The sequence below is a fragment of the Xiphias gladius genome, chromosome 10, assembly GCF_016859285.1.
Source record: "Xiphias gladius isolate SHS-SW01 ecotype Sanya breed wild chromosome 10, ASM1685928v1, whole genome shotgun sequence".
Lineage (NCBI taxonomy): Eukaryota > Metazoa > Chordata > Actinopteri > Istiophoriformes > Xiphiidae > Xiphias > Xiphias gladius.
Genome location: NC_053409.1, coordinates 20,074,710 through 20,098,617, shown reverse-complemented (window position 1 = coordinate 20,098,617; position 23,908 = coordinate 20,074,710). Strand labels below are relative to the sequence as shown.

Genomic DNA, 23,908 nt, shown 5'->3' with positions numbered 1-23,908 from the left:
AAATCGATTTTATTTTAGTTTTTGAGGTATATACTTTATTCAAATATTAACGAAAGATTTTTTTGTCTAAAATTAACTTTGGTGTTTATTTTAAGTGTACATTTACCCCCAGCTCTGAGCGTAGCTCCACCCAAACCATAATTTTGACGTCCATCGGCCAGAGAAAAATGGAGTGCGACACAGAATCACAAGGCACCTCTGCCCAAGGGCTCTTTTGAGGTGGAGGCCTTTTCCCTTCCAGAATTCCCTGAAGCGGACATTAGGGTGTGGTGGAGGACCGTGGTGGTCCCGAGCCGTATCAATTCGAGCCATTGGCACCAGCCCCGGCAGTGCCCGAAGCCGGAGCTCTCGGAGTCGAGCATGTAAATAGAATAGCGTGAAAAATGTCGATTGCAAACGTACATAGCAGTGTGTTGCTATCGGGGGAACTGCTGCCATCTGCAACCACTGCCGAGCCATATGAGGGTCTGGAGGGAAAGAATGCAAGGGCGCAAAAACTGAAAAATACTAAGTAGAAGGTAAGCGAAAAATAGCGTAAACTCGTTTGAATGATGATTCTCGATCAGTATATATTTGAAAATGAGTATGGTTTCCCAGCCTCCCACTGAAGGATGGGTGCTGGGAGAGGTGGGCCGCCCACCTCTGATTGGAGGGCGTTAACTTTCTTTTTCTTTATACAAATTTCATGATGTAAATAAGTCCCTAACGGTTGACTCTATGTCAGCATTGGCCCTGTGAGGCTCAGGATGATTAACACTGTAGATGGGTTGTTGAGCCATTTTCTGCCCATGAAATGCAGTTTTTTATAAATTTGGAAAGAAAGGTAAATATCAGCACCAGCTCTGATGTGATTCATTAAAGTACAGTCATATAATTTAGCTTATAGCTAAGAAAACATGTTTAAGTGTGCAGTACCTCTTTAATCATTAAAGTTTAATATTATACAGAAATACTTCCAAGACTAGTTCAGCATTTTTGGCAAATATGCAGTTGTTTTGCCAGAAGTTAGATGAGAAGATTGCTACCCGTCTTTATGTTGTATGTATGTTAAATATGAAGTTACAGCCAGCAGCTTAGATGAGCTTATTTTCGAATAAAGACTGGAAACAGATGGAAGCGACTAGCCTGGTTCTGTCCAAAAGTAACAAAATATACCTCCAAGGTTCACTAATTACCACGTTATGTCTGCACGAAAACAAAGTGTAAAACTGCTTCTGGCTCCAGCTTCACATTTAGTGTATAGACATGAAAGTGGTATCTATCCTCTCATTCAACGCTCAGCAAGGAAGCAAATAGCGAATTTCACAAACTGGCTAACTATTCCTTTAAGATCTGAAGATAAGTTTAAATGACAACTCATGACTCCTGGCTCCTAACCTTTGTGAGCCAACCTCTCACGGTGGGCTTGGCAGTGGTCTCCACGGTAACTGGGCTGCTGGCCTGGACTTTGAGTATGTTCTGCAGCACCCTGATCCACTCCTCCAGGATGTTGGGTGAATCCGCGGTCAGATAGAAGGTCTTCTTCTCTGTAATCAACTGATTAGACAAAAGGCAGAAATATGGGAAAAATGCTAAGCCAAGCTGACAGAGATAGCATCATCATGTCAGAGGAGATCAGAATCAGCTTCCGAAGAGCCAGGAAAACATTCCAGTCCAATGCTATACCTGATGTCACCTTAAGCTGCTTCTCTGGTATGCAGCAGTAAAGCTCTGCTGTGACGCAGTGCTATATTGAGAGTGTTGGTGCGTGTGAAGTTGCATGTGCACTCTCACGGCTGCCTCTTTCTTTCTCTCTCTCTTTCTTTTCTTTTCTACCACATTCTCTCTATAGATCTATAAAAAAACTGAACTACCATTTCAACTCTTTGCACGGCCTGTAGAAGAAAGTAGTCACAATGTGCAGCGTAAATCATATGTTGCCTTTCTTGGAGTATTCTTACACAAAGTTAAGTGCTATTGGTATCCTTTTCACCCTTTTTCTACTTACTTGAAATGTCTGTGCACCTTCTCCACGTATTATATGGCAGGAAGAGTTAAGCTCAATCTGACCCTGAGGTTTCCTGATCACGTCACTCTGAAAACACACATTTACACACAAAAAAAGTCTTAGTTTCCATCCAAAATTGCACCAAAACCCCATCACAAAATGCAACTGCAGTGATCAGAGATGCATTAATGTACATCTTTAGTGACAAGCTGTACTTGTACCTTTACTTCAACTAACCCGCACGTAAACACACATACAATCTAGAAATATTTCTGTGCAGGCAGAAAAACCTTAGAAGGAAGCAGGCAGGTAGGATCACAGCGAGACACACTCACAGGAGATTTGTAGTAGAGGATCTCTCCATTCCTCAGGATGAACCAGCGACGTTTCCAGGCTTTCACCTGACTGCCCATCTTCAGCAGGTACCCAGACTTCTCCAGCATCTCCTACAGGCACAAACATTACAGAAAAGCAAATTTTTCATTTATGCATGGTTACTTCAAGGCATTTTATAAAAAAAACCTCCAACATTTCTTTATCATTTACATTTTGCATTTTGTCAGCCAAAATGTGTGGATTTAAACTTCCATTGGTCAGTTTTATTGTAGAGATACACAGCCCAAAGAGGACTTTACTCACAGGCCCAGTGCTTTCACAGGAGTAGGAGGAGGTGCGCTGGACTTTATGTTCTGGTTCTGAGTAATCACTGTCCAGGGAGTAGGCATCAGGAGGAATGGCATAGTCACTTTCAGAGCTAATGGAGGACATGGACACACCTAGGCAAATAGAAGATGGCACATAAAAAAGGTACAGTAAGAAAGACATACTGGAAGTGGTACAGGAAATAAATTATACATGTCTTGATTGAGAGCCAGCAGGCAACAGGTGGGGGAAGACAGACGGCTCTTAAATGAAAAATCCTGGCTCTTACACATCAGTATGTGATGTTCAATCTAGTCCAGCAAATATTTGACGTGAGTTTCAGTGTTGAAGAGCTGTAGTCACCCAGTGCGCTACGTTGCTTTCCCTTTTTGCTGAATCATTACTTTTTCTTCAGTTAATGTTTTCCAGTGTATCTTGGTATTTTCCATGTTGAGTGGAAAAAAAAATCATATTGCTACCTCTTTTATGCTGGATTTCTCTGTGTAAGAATAATAAATGTTGGGGCAGAATGGTGTTCTTCCTAACAATTATGTAATAATGTTTTGCTGTCACAATACACTGTTATTGCCGTATAGTTTTGTTGTGTGTTCTTTTAAGAGCATTTTAACCGACAGGAAAAAAGTTGTTGCTGCTCACTGATATCAATGCATCTATTAGTTTGCTTATATTTTAGATGTTATATATTTTGGATGCAGTGGCAGAATTACATGCTTCTTAATGAGTTGAGAAAGAGCCGAAGAGGAGTCCCACCTCTGATAAAAGCACTTTCAGAAATTCCTGGATCTAAAAATTCCATTTTCTCAGGCACCGACAAAGCTATTTTTCCTAGTTAGTGAAAGATTGACATTTTAGAGGTATGAAGCTTTCATCATTCATCTCTGACTGCATTACCTACACCATAATCTACAGTCCTCACCTCTTTTGACGGCACGTGGGCTCCCGGGGACGCTGCCCTTCCTGTCCGGGCTCAGGACGGAGGTCCGTAAGCTGGCCAGCGAGCTGCTGTCATCCTCTGACCCAGAGTCATCATCGGGTAGAGGTACACTGCTGATCTGAGTGGCTTTCTAAAACAAGAGATTGAAAGAGTACGGTGAGGTAAAACACCACCTAATGTACTTTCAGTACAGATGAAAAGCGGTCCGATGTTTACGGCACAGATGTAGGCGCACTGCCTACCCTCAATAATAATGAATATTTCACTCACCCCTTTCAGTGTGGTATAGACTGGTACATTAATATTCTTATAGATCAACTGGGTGAACGGACCTGACGCTGGATACTGGGGTAGGTTGGATCCTGCAACATAAACACGAAAACAGTTATTCAACATCACTTTTATTGAATGTTTATTTCTTAGAGACAATAGCACTGCACGACTCAACGCCACATAGCACAGCATTTATATCTTAAAGCATGACTATGTAACTTTTGCCAAACAGCAGCCACTGTGGCCACAGGTGGTAATTACAGAAAAATGTTAAATGCTAAAATGTAGAGCAGCAGTAATACAGGTATCCATGAGTCATACAGTCAGTAAACTGAGTCCGTAATGTCCTTTATCTAAAGTTTTGTACATAAGGTAATAGTCATACCAGAAAGTAAGTAAGTAAGGCTGCAGCAATGTGCTGAACTAAGCAATTGTGCATTTTATTGATTGTGAAGTTAGGTTTTCATTTGTAAAAGGAATCCACTTTGACTTCTCACGCATTTGAAACAGCACTATAGCTTTTAAAGTAACCGCGGGTGAAAAAAAACAAAACAAAAAACAAAGCACAACTTGTCCATGGCATTTATTTTGCCAGAGATCAAAATCCTCCAACAACAGATGCAACTTAAATCACAAACATGAGAGGAAGCTGGATAAGCTGAGCAAGCTGATTTAATCCACAACAACCATTTGGCAGGCAGCTAGATTTACCCCTCAGTCAGGAAATTCAATAGTCAGAGAGCTGTCAAACCTCACTGCCTGTAACCTGACAAAATGGTTGATGCTGGGAAAGACAGCATTGCAGTAATTATGCCAAGGCCCCGTCCTTTCATTGCAGCTGATTAAAAAGCAGCCTCTCCCTCTGCTCGTCTAAACCTCCCTCCTCCCATATTCTTCCTCAGCTCTTTAAAAGCCCACATCTGCACAGGTGTGTGGAGCCTCGGGGCCGGAGGAAGTGACATCAAAGTCAGCAATGACAGATCTGAACCGACCACACTCGCCCACCGCAGCAGCTTAAGCAGCAGCTGAATGACATGTCACTTCACAGCACTGACTCATCTCCCGCGCCACAAGGAACACCAACCAGGCTCATGACACACACAGACGGACAAGCAGCGTCAGACACAGCTTTACTGTCTTCCTCACTTCACCATAGTGTATATAATTGGATTTCGAATGCTTTACTATAACAGCAGAAATGTGGAAATTAGTGTACTTGAGACTCACCTCGTCCGGGGCCCCTGGCTCCAGGACTAGCCTCTGATACTCTCATTCCTGACTTTGCCACAGCATAGATACGACTCTCCTGCAGAGGGCAAAACAGTCAGAAATTTTGCTCCTCACTTCACTTAAAAAATCAGTCTTTGTGCTAAGCTAAGCGGCTGCTGGTGATATTGTCATATTTACTATATAGACACGAGATCAGTATCGATCTCATCTAACTCTCAGAAAGAAAGCAAATACAAGTAATTCTCATTAGTAATTCTCAACTATTAATTTAATCTCTAGCGGTTTTTAAGACCTGAGCTTTGGGCGGTGACTTAAACAAAAAAGATTGTAGATCCAATTCAATTTCTCGTGCTTGCAGATAAGATTTTAACAGCATAAATTAACACAGGAAACATGCAGATAATACTCTCTCATACCCATGAAGGGAAGCGGTGTAAGGGAGGCGTTGGCGGCTTGAGAATTTCCGGATCCAACCGCTCCAGCTCTTCTGCAAGACCCACAAAGGAGACTCCATCCCGGGATGACTCCTCTGATTCTGACTCCTCCACCACCCCGTCCATGCTGTCGGGAAGCCCATCATCAATGTCTGTTTCTTCCACAACCTGAGAGAAGGGCGAGGTGGTAGTGCCTGTGCTCTTAAGAGTGGAGGAGGTGGAGGATGGGGTCATGATGTCTATGTCAACGTTGAGGTGGTGAAGTCTGTCCAGGCTGGGCTGCGGCTGGCTGTAGTGCTTCTTGACCAGCTGGATGCTGTCTCTGGGGGTGAGCGGAGTCCGTACTTTGGGCAACGTCATGCTGGTGCCTGACTGGTGAACTAGAGGCTGTGGAGGATTGGGAAAGGGGTTGTTGGTAGAGGGGGAGCGCGACAGAAGTGGGCTTTTGGGTGTTATTCTGATGGACGACTCCGGGGAGCTTGGTCCCTGCGCCATCTCATAAGCGGAGGATGAAGATGAAGAGGACGAGGACGAGTGAAGGCACTGAGAGCGGAACTTGCTGTTGAGCTCATCAGAGGAGTTGTCTCTGTCCGAGCATCCCGCCTGACCCTCTGGGAACTCTGGTCTACTGATGGAAACAGGGCTACTGGGACCCTCCCTGCTCCGACACTGTGAGAGAGCATCATGGGCTGCAAGGTCTCCGAGGCAAATCCCTATGCTGACCTGTTCAGGAGGCCTTTTCACATCTGAGAAGACAGTTTTTGGTGAATTAGATTTAAATCAGCCTACATACAACACAGGAAATGATGTTAAATAACATTCATAAATATTCAACCAAAATATCACTGATCCATAAGCTGAGTATGTTCCGGACACCAAATATGCTACTACTGGCAGAGGTCTGGAGGGTATGATAGGGTCACCGAGAAGCGCTGTGGAGAAAATATGAGGGTTTGGAAAACACTGAACATATCAATCAGTGGTGGGAAAGTGGTTTATGCTGTAGGAGTAGTTTTTAAAAAGTTTCTGTGGAGGTTTGGACATGGTTTGAAATACTTTTTCGGTGTGACTCTGGGTTGCCATTAGAATCTATTGCACTGTGAATCCAAGCTGTTGTCCTCCATGAAGGAGCAAAGCTAAAAACTAAACTAAAACTTTGATGAAACCACCTTTCAAGCCTACCGGAGGTTAGCATCTGCTACCCAAAAAGGTAGATTATTGGTTAATTGCGATCAGTGTCTACAAATGTTATTTTAAAAAGTAAATACCAGACAAGGAACCAGATAGAATTTAGCATAAACTACTACAAAAATATGCTACGGGGCAACGGTTTGTGATACCAAGTATGTGCTGTTGAATACTATGCTACTAATGCTATACTATTTCTCTATTTTGAAAAAATCCAACCAGGTACATGAATACTGAGCAGTACATTTTAATTACTGGCAAAATTTTGCCCAAAATTGGTTAGAATTTGGTGAGCCTCGCAATCAGACTCGAGTAAACCCCATTGTTACTGGTTCCGTTCCCATCATGTGATCAGCCCGGCTTGAATGAAAAAACATTGCCTCAAAGCTTCCTGACACCCATCCCAATATAAAATTAAACTGAGGGTGGCACACCTGTTGGCGAGATCTTGATATTAGAGGCAGCCCCACGAGGACCTGTCTGTCTCCAGCTGTCATCTTGGGCAGGTGGTGTGCCAGGGCAGCTGGGAGGAAACAGCGGGCTGTTAGGCACCAGGTGGGTGTCCATTACAGGGGAGTTGGCGGGGGATCCGGATGATGCAGGTTTCTCTAAGAGTGCTGGAAGAGAGAGACAAGACCAGTAACACAGTCTCTTTTGAACTGGAGCACTGGGAATATACTCGATCAGAAAGATTAAATCTGTACTTGTCTACATGACCTTTTGCTGTACTGGTAACAAAATGCTCGTATTCAGTGGGTGCAATAAGACATATTTAAATGCCAGTACTTCCTTTATTACAAGCAAAACATATTAAGGCATGCAATGTTCTCATACACAATGCTTGAGTCCATCCTTTAATTCAAAGTATTTAAGTAACAGTTCAACGTTTTGGGAAATACGCTTCGTTTTCTTGCTGAGAGTCAGATATGAAGATCAGTTTATGTCGGTTAAAATCAATTCACTCACATTGTAGTTTGTCCTGCAGCAACATTATCTGTTCTGTCTGCTTCAAGTTAGCCATTTTCAGCTGCTGGTTCTCTTGCTCCATCTGCAACAAGGTGCATATAATAAAACACATGCCAGAGTAATGTGTGTCTATGTATGTTTGTGTGTGTGTGTGTGTGTGTGTGTGTGTGCGTGCGTGTATATATATATATATATATATATATATATATATATCTTTCTCACTCTCTCCATGTATATATATCCTGTATATATAGACCATTTAGCCACAACATTAAAACTGGTAACTCTTTTTAATGTTGTGGCTGATCAGTGTATCTATACATGTCTGAACTTACCTCTTTAAGCTTAAAGGTGACCCAGTCTTTAATCTTTGCAGCCTTTTCCTCAATAATTTTTGCCTCCTGGGCTCTGACTAAGATCTGTGGTCATAGAAAACAGGGTTTGTGGACATTTTAACCTACAGTTTATGAACATAAATGGACATTTCTGTTCTTTATCTGATTGCTCCATCCATACCTGTTTTTCCAGCTGCATCTCTAATCTCTTTATCACAGCATCTTTTTCTTGAACCTGATTGGTCAGGTCTTGATACTTTCTGTACAATGAGCTCTCTGATTCGCTGGTTTGTACGTTTGCAGACTTCAGCTTTTCTTCCATGACATGGATCTGAAATGCATAATTAGAGGGCTGAATGCACGAGCACGGCCAAAAGACAGCTCAAATTTGCATGGTTCGTTTAGTTTTGACGGGCAGCAGACAAAGCCAAGAAGAAAACACGGAGGATGCTTTCCCCCAACTCCGATGAGAAAAGAAAATCTTTCTAAGCCCTTAGGTATTTCATTTTTTGAAAGAAAGGGCACCATTAAATTACCACCTACAGTAGACACCTGGTACAGCCAGTAATGAAAGCAAATCGGAGATTAAACCCACCAGCAAGAGAGTCAGAGTATGTGTGACATGTATGAGGTTTCTTATCCTCAAACCACATTCTCCTTTTGTTGAGTCACATCAAAGGTTGACTAATTGGTGGTTAGGAGCCCAAAAATCCAACTAAATCTGTGATTTTATGGATCCTAAATTTAGGATTATGACACCAGCCACCGTTGAGCACTTCACAGTTTCCAAGTTCAGTTCTTCAGTTCATTCCTGAACTTAATTCAAGATCAACTTACTAGCTTTTTCTAGAGCTTCCCACAACAAATCCTGGCTTTTCAACACAAAATGAGCAAACTCCAATCGCTGAATGAGACTGTGAGATGTAGTTGAAAACTCTGGAAAAAACTAGCAAGTGGACCCCGTATTAAAGTATTTTTGTCAAATCGCTCAATGTACTGGAAAAAAAATGCAATTAATTTTAAATATCCTTTCAATTCCTGAGGTAAAAGATAATCATGGCCTTAAAGGATTTTACAAATAATTAAAACTGACAAAAATTTGATTGTTTCATTATTCATTTGATTTAATTTTTAAGTTTGTTCTCTACTTTTTAGATAGGTTTGTTATTAACAAAGTCTTACTATCCTTTAATTACTTAATATATTTATTTAATGTTTATTTGTATAGGGACAAGTATATAGCATGAACCAGTGCCACATACCACAGCACTTATAGCCTAAGATCATTTGCAATGCATTGAAATACAGTACATAGAAAACAGCATAAAACACAAACAATTTAGAAGCAATGATACAATAAAAGTACCATTACAATAGAAGTAAAAGTAATATTTTACAAGCTGTGTTCAGAAGGATGAGAACTGCCCCTCTACCTGTTTCTCAGCACTCTCAGCCCGCTGGTCGGCCTCCGTCACCCTCTGCTCCAGTTCCTGCATCTGTGACAGAGACAAAAGAGGTTACCATGGTTTTATACACAGTTCACTCAATCTCTGTAAGGGATGCTGGGGTTAGGGGTGGTCATGGGAAAATCCTGAGCTCTCAGTAACTCCCAAAAGTAGTGCTGGACTCCCTCTGCTCCACACTAGTTACATTTAAAACACCTTAGAACTACAGGTTCTGGCAAGACACGTCCTGTAACCTGCTACAAAAGGCCCTATTAGCCAGAGGTCTGCATACGTAACTACACACACACACACACACACACACACACACACACACACACACACACACACACACACACACACACACACACACACACACACACACTTAATTCATCATAATCACTATTGCCATAGGGAAGACATTTAAAAGATTAATGTACTGGGAAGTTTGAACAGACTAGCCGTATTAGGAAAGCATTTCCAATCAAGAAAATGTTGCTAAATCTGGAATGCATCAATAAAAGTGGTTGAGGAAGAAAAATGAAGGGCAATATGAATTCAGCAAGGAGGAATGGGTCAAACATCAGTCAAATCAGAGAAACAGAAAGATGCAGTACAGGAAGGTTAATCTTGTGTAAAATCAAACAATTAACTTTTTAAAAAGGAGTGGCACTTAAAGCAGAAGGGAACAGAGATACTGTAGAAGCAGCAGAGAGGCCCTCAGAGGAGGCCGGACATCTTTCACACTAGTATTGCCGGTCTAACAACAGCGTAATAGAAGAATGCTCGTATGTGTGTGCACAAACTTGCGTAACCTTTTGTGCCAGCACGCATACTCATACTTACAAAGGCAAACACTGCCCATTCGGCAAGTACGCACACATCTGCAAGTACCCTATCTCTCAGCAAGCCACACACACGCAAAGACACACACACTCACACACGCGCACGCACACACACAAACACACTAGTACATGCACAAAATACCCCTAAATGCTTTTACACATACCAGTTCAACACAGGACGCCCTTTCTTCTGAGTTCAGTTACCCAGTTGAAAGGAGAGCAAACATACTAATGGATTCACTCTGTTTGAGAAATGCATTCGAATTCCTCACGTCATCTTTGCTCCCCTTCCTTTGTCTTTCTTTCTGCCTTCTCGTTACCTCCATAAAGGCCCCCTTATTCCCAGAATCCACCACTCACAATATTTGAATGCTGCCCTGCAGACAGATTAACACACACTAAAGCCAGAGCGCATCTGGAAAGGGAGGTGTGGGCAGAGGCTGATGGTTAGTGGTTGGATGACTCCTCACCTCAAGGTCAAAAGCTTCTGTCGTGAGTCAAAGGTTTTACTGAGCTTGAGCCGGAGAGGAGCAAACAGCATTCGCTCTCCATTCTAGAAACAAAAAATAGGACAGGCAAGCAAGCACTTTAGGTGAATACAAGGTGCCTCAGAGGTCACGGTGTTGGACAGATGTGAGAAGTGGTCATCAGAAGGAGCCATCAAACGGCCTTAAAAGCTGCCACATCCCATTTGGAGGACAAGGTTAGAGGTCAGGAGTTGGAGGTGGCTGGACCTTGAGGCATGGGATTAAAGTGTGAGCCAGCCGACACTGTGAGTGTGAAGCGGCAATAGAAGTCTGAATAGAGAGGATGTTTATACAAGGAGCTGGGCCTACAGTCATAAATAACTTAATAATAGTAAGAGTACTACGTTAAAGAAACAGCACGGGTGTTTGAAGCCCCTCAGTTCAAAAGAGAGACCGCTGTCAGATCAGAACTCTTGTAACTTTGCTCCAAAAAACAGAACAGCTCTAGCTGGGATAGAAAATGTTTGTTATTACCGCCGCCCAGGGGGTTATGTTTTCACGCATGTCTGTTTGTGTTTTCTAATAAGTTAAGCCACTTCAAAATATTTTCCACATACCCCTATGATAGCTTCAGACGTACACCCGGTTGGGAATCCCTGTATATCATCTCTGCCTTGAGTTCTTTCAAAGTCTGAGCAATCAAATGGGTGACCCAGTGTCAACAAACCGGCTTCTGTGAACTTCAGGCTCTTAGATATGGATACAGACTGTGTGAGACGGCGGTATCAGTCTGTCTCTGTCTGTTTGGTTACTGTAGAGTCGAACTCTTGAGTTGCTGAGCAGGTGTGAGACAACTATGTCTGCTATCCAGCATCTGTCAGGGCACAGTTCAACACGCTAACTTCTGCTGCCGAGGAGGCTGAAAATGGATGAGATGGGGGTCATGTTTCGTAGATCTGCATATAAGCAGTTTGAGTTGTTTTATTAAAGGATAAAAAAATGCCTATATACCATATTTTTCTCTTTTTTGTACCAGTCTCATGAAACTAACAATGAACTGGTCTGACTAACAAGTATTGTCTTTGTATCTAAAGCCTGACATTACTATCCCACTTTTGTCAAAAAAAAAAAAAAAAGATTAAAAAAAAAACCACACAAGTGAACGATGCCGTTGCACTGGGTCACATGTTCCTTCATGCAATGAACACGGGCATTGTGGTGTATTTGGAGTCAATCCCACATACACTTCCTGCTACAGTAAATACTAACAAATCCGCAGCTGAAAATAGTCCCCAACAAATGCATTATTTTCTCCTGTCACACTAATGTTTGCAGAAAGCTAAAGGGCTCAGCTGTTTAAAAAACTGATTTAGCCTTTTAAAAAATAATAATTTGTGTCCTGTTTTTTTTTAACTATTTATATCTTTGGTCTTTTCATGGGATTTTTTGACATTAATAAAAATGAAGAATATCATCCGCCTTATCCTTTTACTTTGTTCCCGTTAGCTGAAAATACAACTGAAAATCTTAATTTGTGTGAATTTGTTTTTCTTGTTTCGCTAACCTTGTAAGGGAGCAGGGTGCTGTCCCTCTCTGCTTTAGTGAGGCATTCAGAGGGACTGGTAGTATCCAGGGAGGTAGAGATAAGATGAGAGCAGGCGATATACAGCAGATCATCTGCTTCCCAGACAGGTTAACTGATCTGCCACAGCTAAATATCTGCTTGTCTTTTATTTCCAGAAAGAGGCCGACTGAGATCCTATCCTATAGACCAAATTTTCCTGGTGGCTTGATTATTTAAAACTGTCAGTAGTTTTTTTTCACTTTTTCTTTCAGTTTTTTTTACATCATTCATGTGAACAGGATCTGAAAAATCTCAAGGTAAAATTAATCATTGTCTACTACTATTTGTACAGATTGGCGGCACTGGTCACAAAGGGCACTACTTTAAATGGTGAAGAAAGTAGAAGAGGACTCATCCAAAATTGGTTTCACTGTGAAATATCTGTTTACTGAGTGGTCCACCTGCATCTTGACTAATCATTAACTATTATATCTGATGCTTTGTAAGGACTCCAGTTCAATCATTAAATGTTAAAACCCCTGGTCAAAAGAAGAACAGATGAACGAAGGAAAATTACCAAAAGGAGTTAAATTAAGGCATGTACGTATACAGACACACACACACACACACACACACACACACACACACACACACACACACACACACACACACACACACACACACACACACACACACACACACACACACTCAAAGAAGAACATTAGCACTTGACTTGAAATACTACTCCAAGTAACCTATAAAGCCGTAATCACTATGCCACAGTGATTATCTCTTAAATCCATTTTAATCATTAAATAGACATGGATATGAAGAAATGTGATTTACATCAGAGGACAAGCAGATGTACACCTCACAAAAAAGCTGGCTGTTTCCTATCACCAAGTAAAAGCTAAAAGGTCTTAACATGAAGCACAGATTCGGGCAGTTTAACTATTTAAAGGAGCTGATCCAAACAAATTCTTTCATGAAAATAAATATTTATACACAAAATGTGAACCTAGTGCTCTCTCTGCAGCCTCCCTCTCTGACTGATACCAGTGGCCTGGGTCAAATAACAGTGTCTTGCTCATCGAGCCATGTGAGGCTTATGGAAGAGATTAATCTAATTTGTCCAGTATTGGATTAGCCAAGTAATGACAGGAAACCTTGAAGTGGGAATACCACCCAATTTAAAAATTCCTCTGAATAAGGTATTTCTGTATTCTGGCACAGCAAATGAAACTCTAAACCTACGTTTCTGAATTTAATTCTACAAAGCTCTGATTCCAAACAGTCTCATTGAGGATTCTGATATTAAATCATTCTTGTAACCTAATTTCTTGAAAACCCCTCTCTTGGTTCTTGATTTGTTATTTACTGGATTCTGGATGTTCTGATCTGTTGAAAGAATTATAAAGAGGTTAGTCAGTTGTAACTGTAACTGTCAGGCACTACTGCAAGACTTTTTTTCATAAGTGTGGTTTATGAATCGTGTGCAGTGTTGTCGTATTGTACCCTTCTTTAAGCTTTTCAAATATCCTCAAATATTTTCTATGTATCATTTTTAGCCATGCTAGCAGCTTGGCAGTGTTGGGCTTTTTAGTCCACCTCTTTGGTCCTGACTGAAATATCTCAACAACTATTGGATGGAATACCACGAAATTTTGTACAAACATTCATGGTCCCCAGAGGATGAATTCTGCTAAATTTAGTGATAACCAGACTTTATTTCTAGTGCCACCGGCAGGTCAAACTTTGTCCAGTGCTTTGGTTTATGACCAAATGTCATGTTAGCAATTTGCCAGATGAAGAACCAGTAGGTTTGAAACCTTGATGGTATCAGTCCAAAAAACAGTTCAAAATTAGAGAATAGAGCCGTAAAGTTTGAGTGATGAGTGTGAGTTTTTCCCACTTCCAAATTAAACACAGAAACCAGAAAACTAAAACTTAAATTTGTGAGGTCAACAGATGATAAAACCCTCCGCCTTTCAAACAAGAAGTGGACGGATTTAGCTTGTTTGTTTGACTTTTATTCCAAAATTAGTTTGTTTCCATTGTAAACTTGTGTCATTTATGTGCCAAAAGTAAACAAAATCTTCTTGACAGTCACTTTTCCAATCTCTTTCTTTTTTCTGTATGGGGAAGTTTCAGTTTTTATAGGCTAACAGCTGACAGCTGTCAATTACACTTTCCCGGCCCACGGTAAAAACTCACAAACTAATTCCTAAATGGAGCAATCGTCCTGTTACACTCCTCATAAGGCGAGTGGGGCATCTCCTTCTCTCTCTCTCTCCTCACTCACTCGCAGTCAGCCCGGAGATAAATGCCATGTCACAGGCAACCACGTCAGCTTTTTTTTTTTTTTTCATGTTTTTCCATACCAAAGTGGGTCAATGTGTAAAACACTCCTAACTTGGCAAGAAAGGAGATGAAGAGCGTGAAGCACTCTTTCCAAACAGCAATAACGTGACAGAATGGCAGTCACTCTGCTACTGCACGTGAATGTGGGTACCACTTTCTAATAAGGCATGCCATGCTGCATCTGGTGACTTTATTAGCGTTTAAGGGAAAAGGCTGGCGTTATTCTACATTTTTGTTATTGTCAAAAAACTCCACGAAAAGACAGCAACCAACAATGCATTAACAATCAATCCGCCTCTCAGTACACGCTGACTTCAATACCGTGTACGTGGCACTAAGCCGGAAGCCCATTTGTTTTCTACTGAAGATGTAAACCCTATAAAAACCAGCTCACAAATACATACTTTCATTTTTGCTGCGGACTGATACATATTCGATGCACTAACATCGTTTATCACCAGAACGGCATATGTAGGACTGATCCAAAACAAACTAAATTCCCAATGTTCATTAGCCTGATAATTAGACTGAATTGCCATTTTTGTTTTTCACTTCATTCACTCAGTCTGACGTCATCTAAATAATTTACAACTAATCACTCAATAGCGAGTGATTTATTGATCCCACGTAAACCATATTCAGTCAACGTTCCTATAGAAGTTACTGTAAGAGAAGTTAACCTAATGTCATGATAATCAAAGAAATACGTTGATGTCAGAGTTGTTATTTCTGATTGAACATGTGCAGGATTTGTTTGGTTCTTTCACAGTCAGAGTTGGTAATTCAGCTCAGTTACACTACTTAGTTAACTGACTTGCAACCTGTGCAATTGCCTCAATCTCATCCACAATCTCAACCTCATTTTTCTGTCACCATTTTTCATGGATGTAACGACATTGCTAGATCGCTATATGAGAAGATGACATTCACATTCTTAATCCTGCCTGCAAAGTTCTGATTTGTCGCTTGTTACCAATGTGTCAATGAGCGCAACACCGGACCTATTTGAGTAGCTGAACAAATCAAGAGTTCTGATATTTTTATAATAAAGGGACATGTCATTCTGTGCAATGGCGTTGCCACAGGCTTTGGCTACACAGGCGATGTTTGTTGTTAGTTTTGGTCTTTTTGTGGTGACAACAGAAACGTAGAATATGACCAGCTTTATCCCTTAATATCAGTTATCGGTAATAAGCTACAAGTACTTTCTAGGCCAATATATGAATAATCCCTTTGGCCGGTGTTGATCCTCCTCCAAGATTATTGTAGTGGTACCATTTATCAATGACTTTCTCTAACTTTATCAGAGTTATAAATGTTAGTAAGTGTGTGTGTTTGTGAGTGTAAGTGTGCTGCATGGGGTACTAGAGAGGAGCTGGAGGTCTGACAGAACCTGACAGAGGACACAGCAGGGAGTTCTCCAGCTCTTATCAGCCATCGGGTTATGTTTGGACTGTAAACATCCTGCTGACTGACTGAATGAACCACTCAACTGCTCCAGAATTACAGACGATACAGAGAGCGAACACTCCAAACAAAAGCAGCTCCATGCTATTTGAGTCTGTAAGGCATGGCCACTTGTAAAGCTACAAGAAACCAACTGGAAACAGGAGAACAGGAGAACAGTTTTTCTGCTACCGAACTCATTCCTCCGTTCTAAAATCCAAACATTTCCACTCTTTTACCAACAAATCTTCTGAACTGGACTGAATTTCCTGATGACAGTTGATTACTTTCCAAAGTTTCTGGTAGTCAGGCTTTACAACAGCCACAACTTTACAAGATTTTGGCTGTCTGCTTGCGGTTATTTCCCCAACTTGAGGGGAAGCACTAGAAGTGATGAGTTTAACCTTAAATATTCATTTTGGCTGAAACTATAGCCAACCGCTGATGACACAGAATGAGTGGACCAAATGTTTACCAAATAAGCTGATTAATCTCATCTGTCTTTTAGCACACACAAAAACATAAGAGTCATTCACACCTGTATTTCTAACCAATTTCCATGCTCTGATTGAGTACACATGCATAAAACGCTTAAGGACACTACCAGAAAAAGAAGAAGATAATGATGATGGGGCAGTTAGATCTACATGATGTTAGTCATGATGAAAGTGGTGTGAAAAGTTTAAATGTAATGTCCACAGTAGTACTGTGGTTCAAATGGCCACACAATGAGTTCATTTTAAACTATCCATGCCAAAGCATCATCAGATCATATCATCAGGCAAAACATGACTCATTTTTTATACTATCTTATAGTTCTTGTACCTAAGTTTTGTTGTGCCTCAGTTTTTTTCTGTACTTTCAAAAATGGATCTTAACCTTGTTAGTTTTAGGACAAACCTGCCAGTTTCTCTTTCACAAGTTGCCTGTTGGCATTTAAGGAGTAACGGCTGTTGTTAGGCTGTGGTAAGGAGCAGAGAGCTCTGAATTTACTTGTCAGTCTTTGTTCTGATCCTCAGCTACAGTCACAAACTCTTGGTAGTTAGGTAAAGGAGAAGAGTGCAAATAAAATTCAGTTTTTTCTGCGTAGTGGTTGGCTGAAGGAGCTCAGCAAACTGGACTCAGTACATCCAGACACTGCATTTCCCATCTAGCTTGGGAATGTTATGGAATCCCCCAGGGGTTGTTGAAGGACGTTTATGGTGAAAATGTATTCTTGGCTGCTCTGCTTCCACTTAAACTTCTTCAGGTATGTTATACACTAGCCACCCTCTTCAGCATTGGTTTGCGTCAGCTCTTCCAAAATCCATTTCTATGTTTGTGTTTAAAATCCCCTCCTAATATCTTAGTAACTACTATCTAGTTTCAAGCTAGTGAGTTACTAAAACATGTTGCACTGCTAAAACATTAGCAATGTCTTAGCTAGAAGAGACTTTGATAAAGTGCAAATCAGTTTCTAGTAAAATCGGTAGCCCTGACCAATTAAAAACAATCAACAGGCAGTCACTGTAGCATCACAAATTGTAACATAGATGCCAAACATAAATACATACACTATACTAACCTGCCAATCATTTGTGAGTGTTGCTATGACTGTTTTATTTATGTGCATACACGGAGAACCATGTGTTTTTCAGAGTTGGTAGTGGGAAGTTTAGATTCATTGGGAAATATCCGATAATGCTAACATCACCGACGGCATGTGGTTTAGTCGTTGTTGGCGTAACATTTTGTAATTTGAGCTACAGTCACTTATTTTTGTGACAAGTTTACATCATTATTAAACAGCATTTTGATCAAGTGTCAGGTCAGATATGTCTTCCATTCTCCATATTACCTCTTATAGGTTACTCTTCATCCGAAATGGGTGTTGGGTGCTTGCTAATTGTATTTTAGTTGTCAGTTAAGCTAGCTAGTTCAGTTAGCTATCAAACAGTTTCACCTAGCAGTTACTGGTTTTAAGAATTTATTATTAACTTGATTTGTAAATCTCCACTTTGTATACACTTAAAACTAGGCTAAGTTTGAACCAACGAAGGGCTGGAGCAATCGGCTCAAGAGGACTGCATCATAAAATCTCTGGCTATGTACAAAATCACTCCATATTTAGTATATCACAATATAGTATATTTAGTATATAACAAAAAGTTACGTCCCTCCTAGTGCCCTCAAAAATTCACACAATGGAACGGAAAAAGTAGCATCCATGGCAATCTCACAATTCAATGTGTCACCTTTTATAGATATGAAAATTCGAGATGCAAAATGCCAATGATTTATAACCACTGAAAACGCAAATGCTGCACATTATTGAGTAAACTACTGTCTGTTATATAGGGTTTAGTGAATGAGTGAACAAGGGAGCGATTTCGGTCGTAGCTTCTGTGTGCATTCTCTGATCGCTATACTACCCAGAATGCTTTTCTCTCTTACCTTCTCTGCCAGCAGCTCTCGGATTTTCCCCGCCTGGAGCCGGAACCTCAGCAGCTGCATCTCCAGAGCGACGCAGCGCTTCTGCCAATCCACGCTGGCTGCTCCAACAGCTCCTGACCCGCCGCTCTCCAGCACGTCGGCCATGGCAAGGATTCAGAGCTCTGCCTCTGGACTCAGACAGGACTGAGGGATAGAAAAAACAATTTGACTTAGAACTTTATGCCTGTATGGTTTGAGTTTGCTGTTAAGAATGTAATGTATTAACTTCAATGTAAATCTCAATAATAGGGCAGCAAATTACAAATTACATTATATCAACCCTAACTTGATGCACAAATAATCCTGTGAGGGTGTTTCCTCAAGCGGTCCAGGTTCTGTCATTTACAGCACAAGAGAAGAAACAAGTGATTTAACCTCAAAGACGCTTCTCGCTGACCACACTTCCCATGATTCACTGAGGAAATGTGAGTTTACCAAATACTAATGAGTCCACAATGACGTGAGTTTAATGAAAGCTTCCTCTTACTTTCTGTATTGCTCTGTGACACATAACTACAGAAAAACATGCTCTGCAAACACTGACTGATCATACATATACATGTATTATACACAAACACACAGCTTAGAGAGATCACCACAGCCTGAAACTTTCTTTCCTTTAGTTCCCGGGCTCTCCGCATGCCCACACGCACTGAATAAAACCTCAGCAGGGAGGCTCTGTGTCAGTGGGGGAGTTGAGTTCATGCGTGCCGGCTCCCAGGCCTGCCAGCTACAAAGCAGGTCAGTGCTCTGCTTTTTAGCCAAATTACCTACTAACCCAATCCCCTGCTCTCTCCCACCTCCCCACCCACAACTCCCTAGCCATGCAATCCCTTCTTAATTACAAGGCAGGAGTGAAACGGGATCCTGCACGGCACAATAGTGTCTTTCTGCATGACAGTCCCATCACAGCTAGAGAAGGGGGCCGTCAGCTTGCCTCGGCAAAGAAAGGGGTAAAGAATGTGTGAGAATGAATGGGCCGAGGGCTGAATGTGGGAAAATGGGGCGCTGAAGTTATTTTTACCTGAGGAGGATTGACTAGTAGGTATTTTTCTCTGGCAGGATACTCATTCATAAAAGGTTAAGGCCCTACTGTGTGAACTTGATAAAAACCTGTTTATCTTGAGAAAAAAGTAGCCATTATAATTAGCTTTCAGGGGTTGTAACTCACAAGATCTTGGTGACGATGTTGAGATGTGTGAGAGTTTGAGTGAAACGTTGCATATCATTTAGTGAAAATGAAACTGCATGAAGTTCAAGGAAGTTAGAAAGGGTTAGTGTTCAAACAGAAAGAGAGACAGACTCAAAGTGCAGCCAGACACCGTCAGCAGAACAGCAGACGTTCAAAGTCCAGCAACTATAACTGCACCATGGCGCTCCCTACAATTAGCATGCTCATAAATACAGGCCTAGCAAACAAATTACAGAAGTCATGCATGTGGAGGTTTTGCCAGCCGACCGCTGTACCCAGGCTGGGGAGACGAGGTCCAGCTACCGACGTCTGCCTCTCTCTCTGGGGCATATGAAGGTCAAGTGAAGCTGGATGCTGGCGGGGGGGAAGAGGGGGGGTCGGTCAGTTTGAATAGGCCCTGCCGGGCTACACTGGGGCAAGCCAGGACAGAGAAAGCAAGGCCCTCCTCCAGGAGCCAAAACAGCTGGGTGTAAACAAGCCATTTGCTGGTAAAACGCTCTCAGCACTGCCATGCTAATTCTCCTCGGAACAATTCCTTTAGCACTCCTTGCTTGTTGGACACGGAGCGTTGTTACAGCTCATGCCGACCGGTGCCAGGAACCCAACTGAATAATCAACGAGTGTAATGTTAAACTTTCTACTGAGCAGGACGAGGAGGGAAGGCAATCAGAGGTTACAGAAGGCCAAATCTCCTCTCAGCTCACTGCATCAGTGTGCATAAGGATAAAATCAACACCATCCTGTCAAGAATGAGGTCATTTGCACTGCGTGTGTGGGAGTAATGTAGGCCTATGCTTAGCTTTTGTTATAGTTAAAATTTAAACTGGAGTAATTTTCTCCTTTTGCATGAGCATAACCCTCCATTGTGGGATGGTTTATAGAAACGCAGAGGACCATTTTCCACTGGGCCTACTGCTATATAAGATCTGATAAATGCTATCCTCTCCTGCAGTATCTTGTCTGTGTGGCATATGCCAATGTTGAAAACATGAAGATAGGAGGGTTAAGACAACAAAAATAGGCTTTCAAGTGTCTGCGGAGCATGTCAGATCCATGTTTGGTAACACTCAGGCCACCCAACGCGGCCCCGTCAGGGAGGTGCATGGGAGAGCCGAAGCCCATAATGGTGAGTCCTCTCCTGGCTGCAGACAGACACAACGGCCCTGGGAGCTTCTCTACTTCCATCTAGCTGCAAGAGCTTGCACGCAGCCGTGGCCAGAGCAAACACTGGGGAAGACGACTGAATGGAAACACTGCCGCAAAAGATCCCAGCAGGATAGTTTCTATGGCTCCCGTCGCCGACAACTGCTTTCTATTGACTGCACTGACAGTTATACTGCATTATTCCTCACTCTGAGCGAGATTTGATATCCAGCAAGGAGAGCTGTTTTTTTGTTTTTTTTTTTCAAAAATGTGGAAGATATCACAGATCGTTATAAAATTGTTTGGACGGTACAGTGTGTGATGTTTTTTTTTCTAGCTGCACCTTTGCCATTTCTCGCTCAGTAAAAGGATCAAGGGTGTCTCTTTAGAGGATGCAGGGAGCACATGTACAACTCTCCAGTCAGCCCTTCCATTGACTAGACTAGAGCGTCCTTAATCACCACATATTCAAACACACACTCCCTGGCCAGCCATAACTCTTCAGTGCTTGCTTACCAGAGCACGGACAGACACAGATGGAGATACACACAGAAATAGATTGGAAACAGACACACATGTGCGCGCACACACACACACACACACACACACACACACACACACACACACACACACACACACACACACACACACACACACACACACACACACACACACACACATACTGACACACTGCTGAGCATGCAGCTGTGGTGATGTAAGTGATTAGGTGGTTCAGTGATATCATCCCCACCAGACATTTCAAATCCCCGCTGTTGTTGTCTCTGCCGAGGTCCAACTTGGCTTCCCCGCGTTTTGGCACCCCCCCCCCTTCAAATAAAAAAGACTCCCATCAGAGAGCACGGGAGCATGCGAGTAAATCTGGGTCAGTCGCTGCAGATTCGTGTCAGCGTGGCAGATCTCTGTGTGTACGAAAGGAGACAAAGACAAATTATCTGAGAGCACGAGGAGTCAAGTATGGGTGTGTTAAATATTGCTCTATCTACTCCTCAGCAGCCCCATATGTTTAACAAAGGGGGACCTCTGTCGACTCCCATCCGGTCAAGTAGGCCTCACACTTTTGTTTAAATTGGTACCTCACTATTTTGGTACCATTCTACATCTACAGCTGGGACATATTCCTATAAATAAGGGATGGAAGGCTCCAATGCAGCCTCACATTTCTTAGCCTTTGACCCTATTCTTAGAAAACAGAGGTTTTCTAAGAATAGGGTCAGATGTTTATGTCATTGGGTTTATCTCACTGGGAGCAAACGGAGAATTTTTTAAAACTTTATAAATAACAGCATTTGCCCTAGTTTTTATTGGTATCTCGCAACAATTCAGACTCAAAGGGCAATTTCAACTGAGCAATTACTCATATCAGACATTTGGAACACTTTAGAGGCCAATGCAAGTCTTCAGTCTACATTTTAAAACATGACTATCTCATCTTAAACCTCCCCCATTTATCTTCTTATCTATCTTGTCTTACTCCCCCTTCTCTTTCTCTCTGCCTCACCTCTCCTCCTCTAACACCTCTCACTTTCCATCCTCCCTCTCCTCCTGCAGCACCTTTCCCACCCTCCTCCTCCTCCTCCCTTCCTCCCTTCCTCCCTCTTCCCTTCCTTCCCTCCTTCTTTCCTCTACGTCCTCTCCTCATCCTACCTTTGCCAGCAAGCAAAACTGCAGCTCTCTCCCAGCGCAGGTTAATGACAGGCCTCGGCAAACTGACCACATTCATTATCAGTCTCAGCCTTAAATACAGGCCCTGACATTCCTCTGTACTGAGGTGTAAACATCTACCTCTGCAGCTCTCCTGTCCTGTACACATACACTTTTGAGTCTTGACTCTCTTGCAACACTGCAGGGCACGGAGAATGGATACATTGTGGGAGAAAATGGCACGAGTTACATGGAGAGACACCCCTAACCATACGCTCTGAGACAGAGTATACACCTTCTGTTCATGTTTAGCTTGGGAAGGTGTTGTAAAACAGCCATGGCTGCTGCTTAAGGAGTCAGATTGATGTATGGAACAGTATGGGCCATTTTGATGCCTCCAGATGCACAAAGGATAAGGAAATTGTGCAGGTGTGTTACACCTAAACGTGCAGATTTTTGTTGGATTCGGACTATAGACTAATGAGTGCTTTAATAAATGTTGTTAGAGCTACTCCGAGGGCAAGCAGTGGCCAAGATTTTGTCCAAAAAAGGCCAGAAGGAACAGGTGTGCCAGACGCGCACTGCTTAGTAGAGTAGTAGTAAACGTAGAAGCGTAGGTCAGCAAAAAAATGTAGTTCAACCAGCAATCAGACATCTCTCAAAATACATACCTACAGCTGCGGTGGTTTTGACCCAAGCAGCTTCCTGCGTCTTGGTTAAATTTATCCTTTGAAATGTGAATAAAAATCAGTGCGTCAAAGTGCAGAAGCAAAGAGATAAATCGCTGCTCCTGTAGCGGAGCCCCTCACAGCTACCTTACCTTGTGACTTTGGTGTCCCCCCCCCCGGCCCCCAGTCGGCTTTCTCCGCTCACGGACACCTTCCCCGGTAATTCGTCGCAGTTCGGCTCATAACTTCTTCCTCGCTCCGCCGAGTTTTCTCCTCACTCCCGTTGCTCATTCATTTTCCTCTCGGCGTTTTCACGTCTTGCGTCGGCTCCGTCCCCGCTGCTGTCCTCCGCTTTCTTTGGAGCGCAGACTTGAGTGGGACTCACTCACAGCTCCATTCAACAGACTCATCCCATATTCCTTTAAAGGGCCCAATGCGGGATCAAATTTCTCCAGGAGTCAGGCCCCCTTATGTGCAGGAGCGGGCTCTCGATATTGCATCGGGGCTGGCCTGAGGTTTCCCCTTAAGGATGTAAACACACACTGGCGAAGGTGGCTAAAAGGTAAATGTTTGCTGCTCCTATGGTTTTTATACAGAAGCAGAATTATTTTATAGGTTGACACATTGGAGAGATTA

General features: G+C 42.3%; 1 protein-coding gene across 1 annotated transcript in view; it reads right to left on the bottom strand.

The window, feature by feature from the left end:
• The window catches only part of plekhh1 (pleckstrin homology domain containing, family H (with MyTH4 domain) member 1), a 34,519-nt gene extending 10,893 nt beyond the window's left edge, over positions 1-23,626 (bottom strand). The window contains exons 1-15 of the mRNA XM_040138028.1: positions 23,425-23,626; positions 18,569-18,751; positions 9,444-9,506; positions 8,192-8,341; positions 8,011-8,094; positions 7,676-7,757; positions 7,144-7,326; positions 5,504-6,267; positions 5,085-5,163; positions 3,855-3,946; positions 3,567-3,714; positions 2,627-2,763; positions 2,323-2,433; positions 1,988-2,074; positions 1,378-1,536 (exon numbers count right to left, since the gene is read on the bottom strand). Of these exons, the coding sequence (XP_039993962.1) occupies positions 1,378-1,536; positions 1,988-2,074; positions 2,323-2,433; positions 2,627-2,763; positions 3,567-3,714; positions 3,855-3,946; positions 5,085-5,163; positions 5,504-6,267; positions 7,144-7,326; positions 7,676-7,757; positions 8,011-8,094; positions 8,192-8,341; positions 9,444-9,506; positions 18,569-18,712 (2,283 nt within the window). The 5' untranslated portion in view covers positions 18,713-18,751; positions 23,425-23,626. The remainder of the gene's footprint in view (positions 1-1,377; positions 1,537-1,987; positions 2,075-2,322; positions 2,434-2,626; positions 2,764-3,566; positions 3,715-3,854; positions 3,947-5,084; positions 5,164-5,503; positions 6,268-7,143; positions 7,327-7,675; positions 7,758-8,010; positions 8,095-8,191; positions 8,342-9,443; positions 9,507-18,568; positions 18,752-23,424) is intronic.
• Positions 23,627-23,908: the final 282 nt, after the last annotated feature.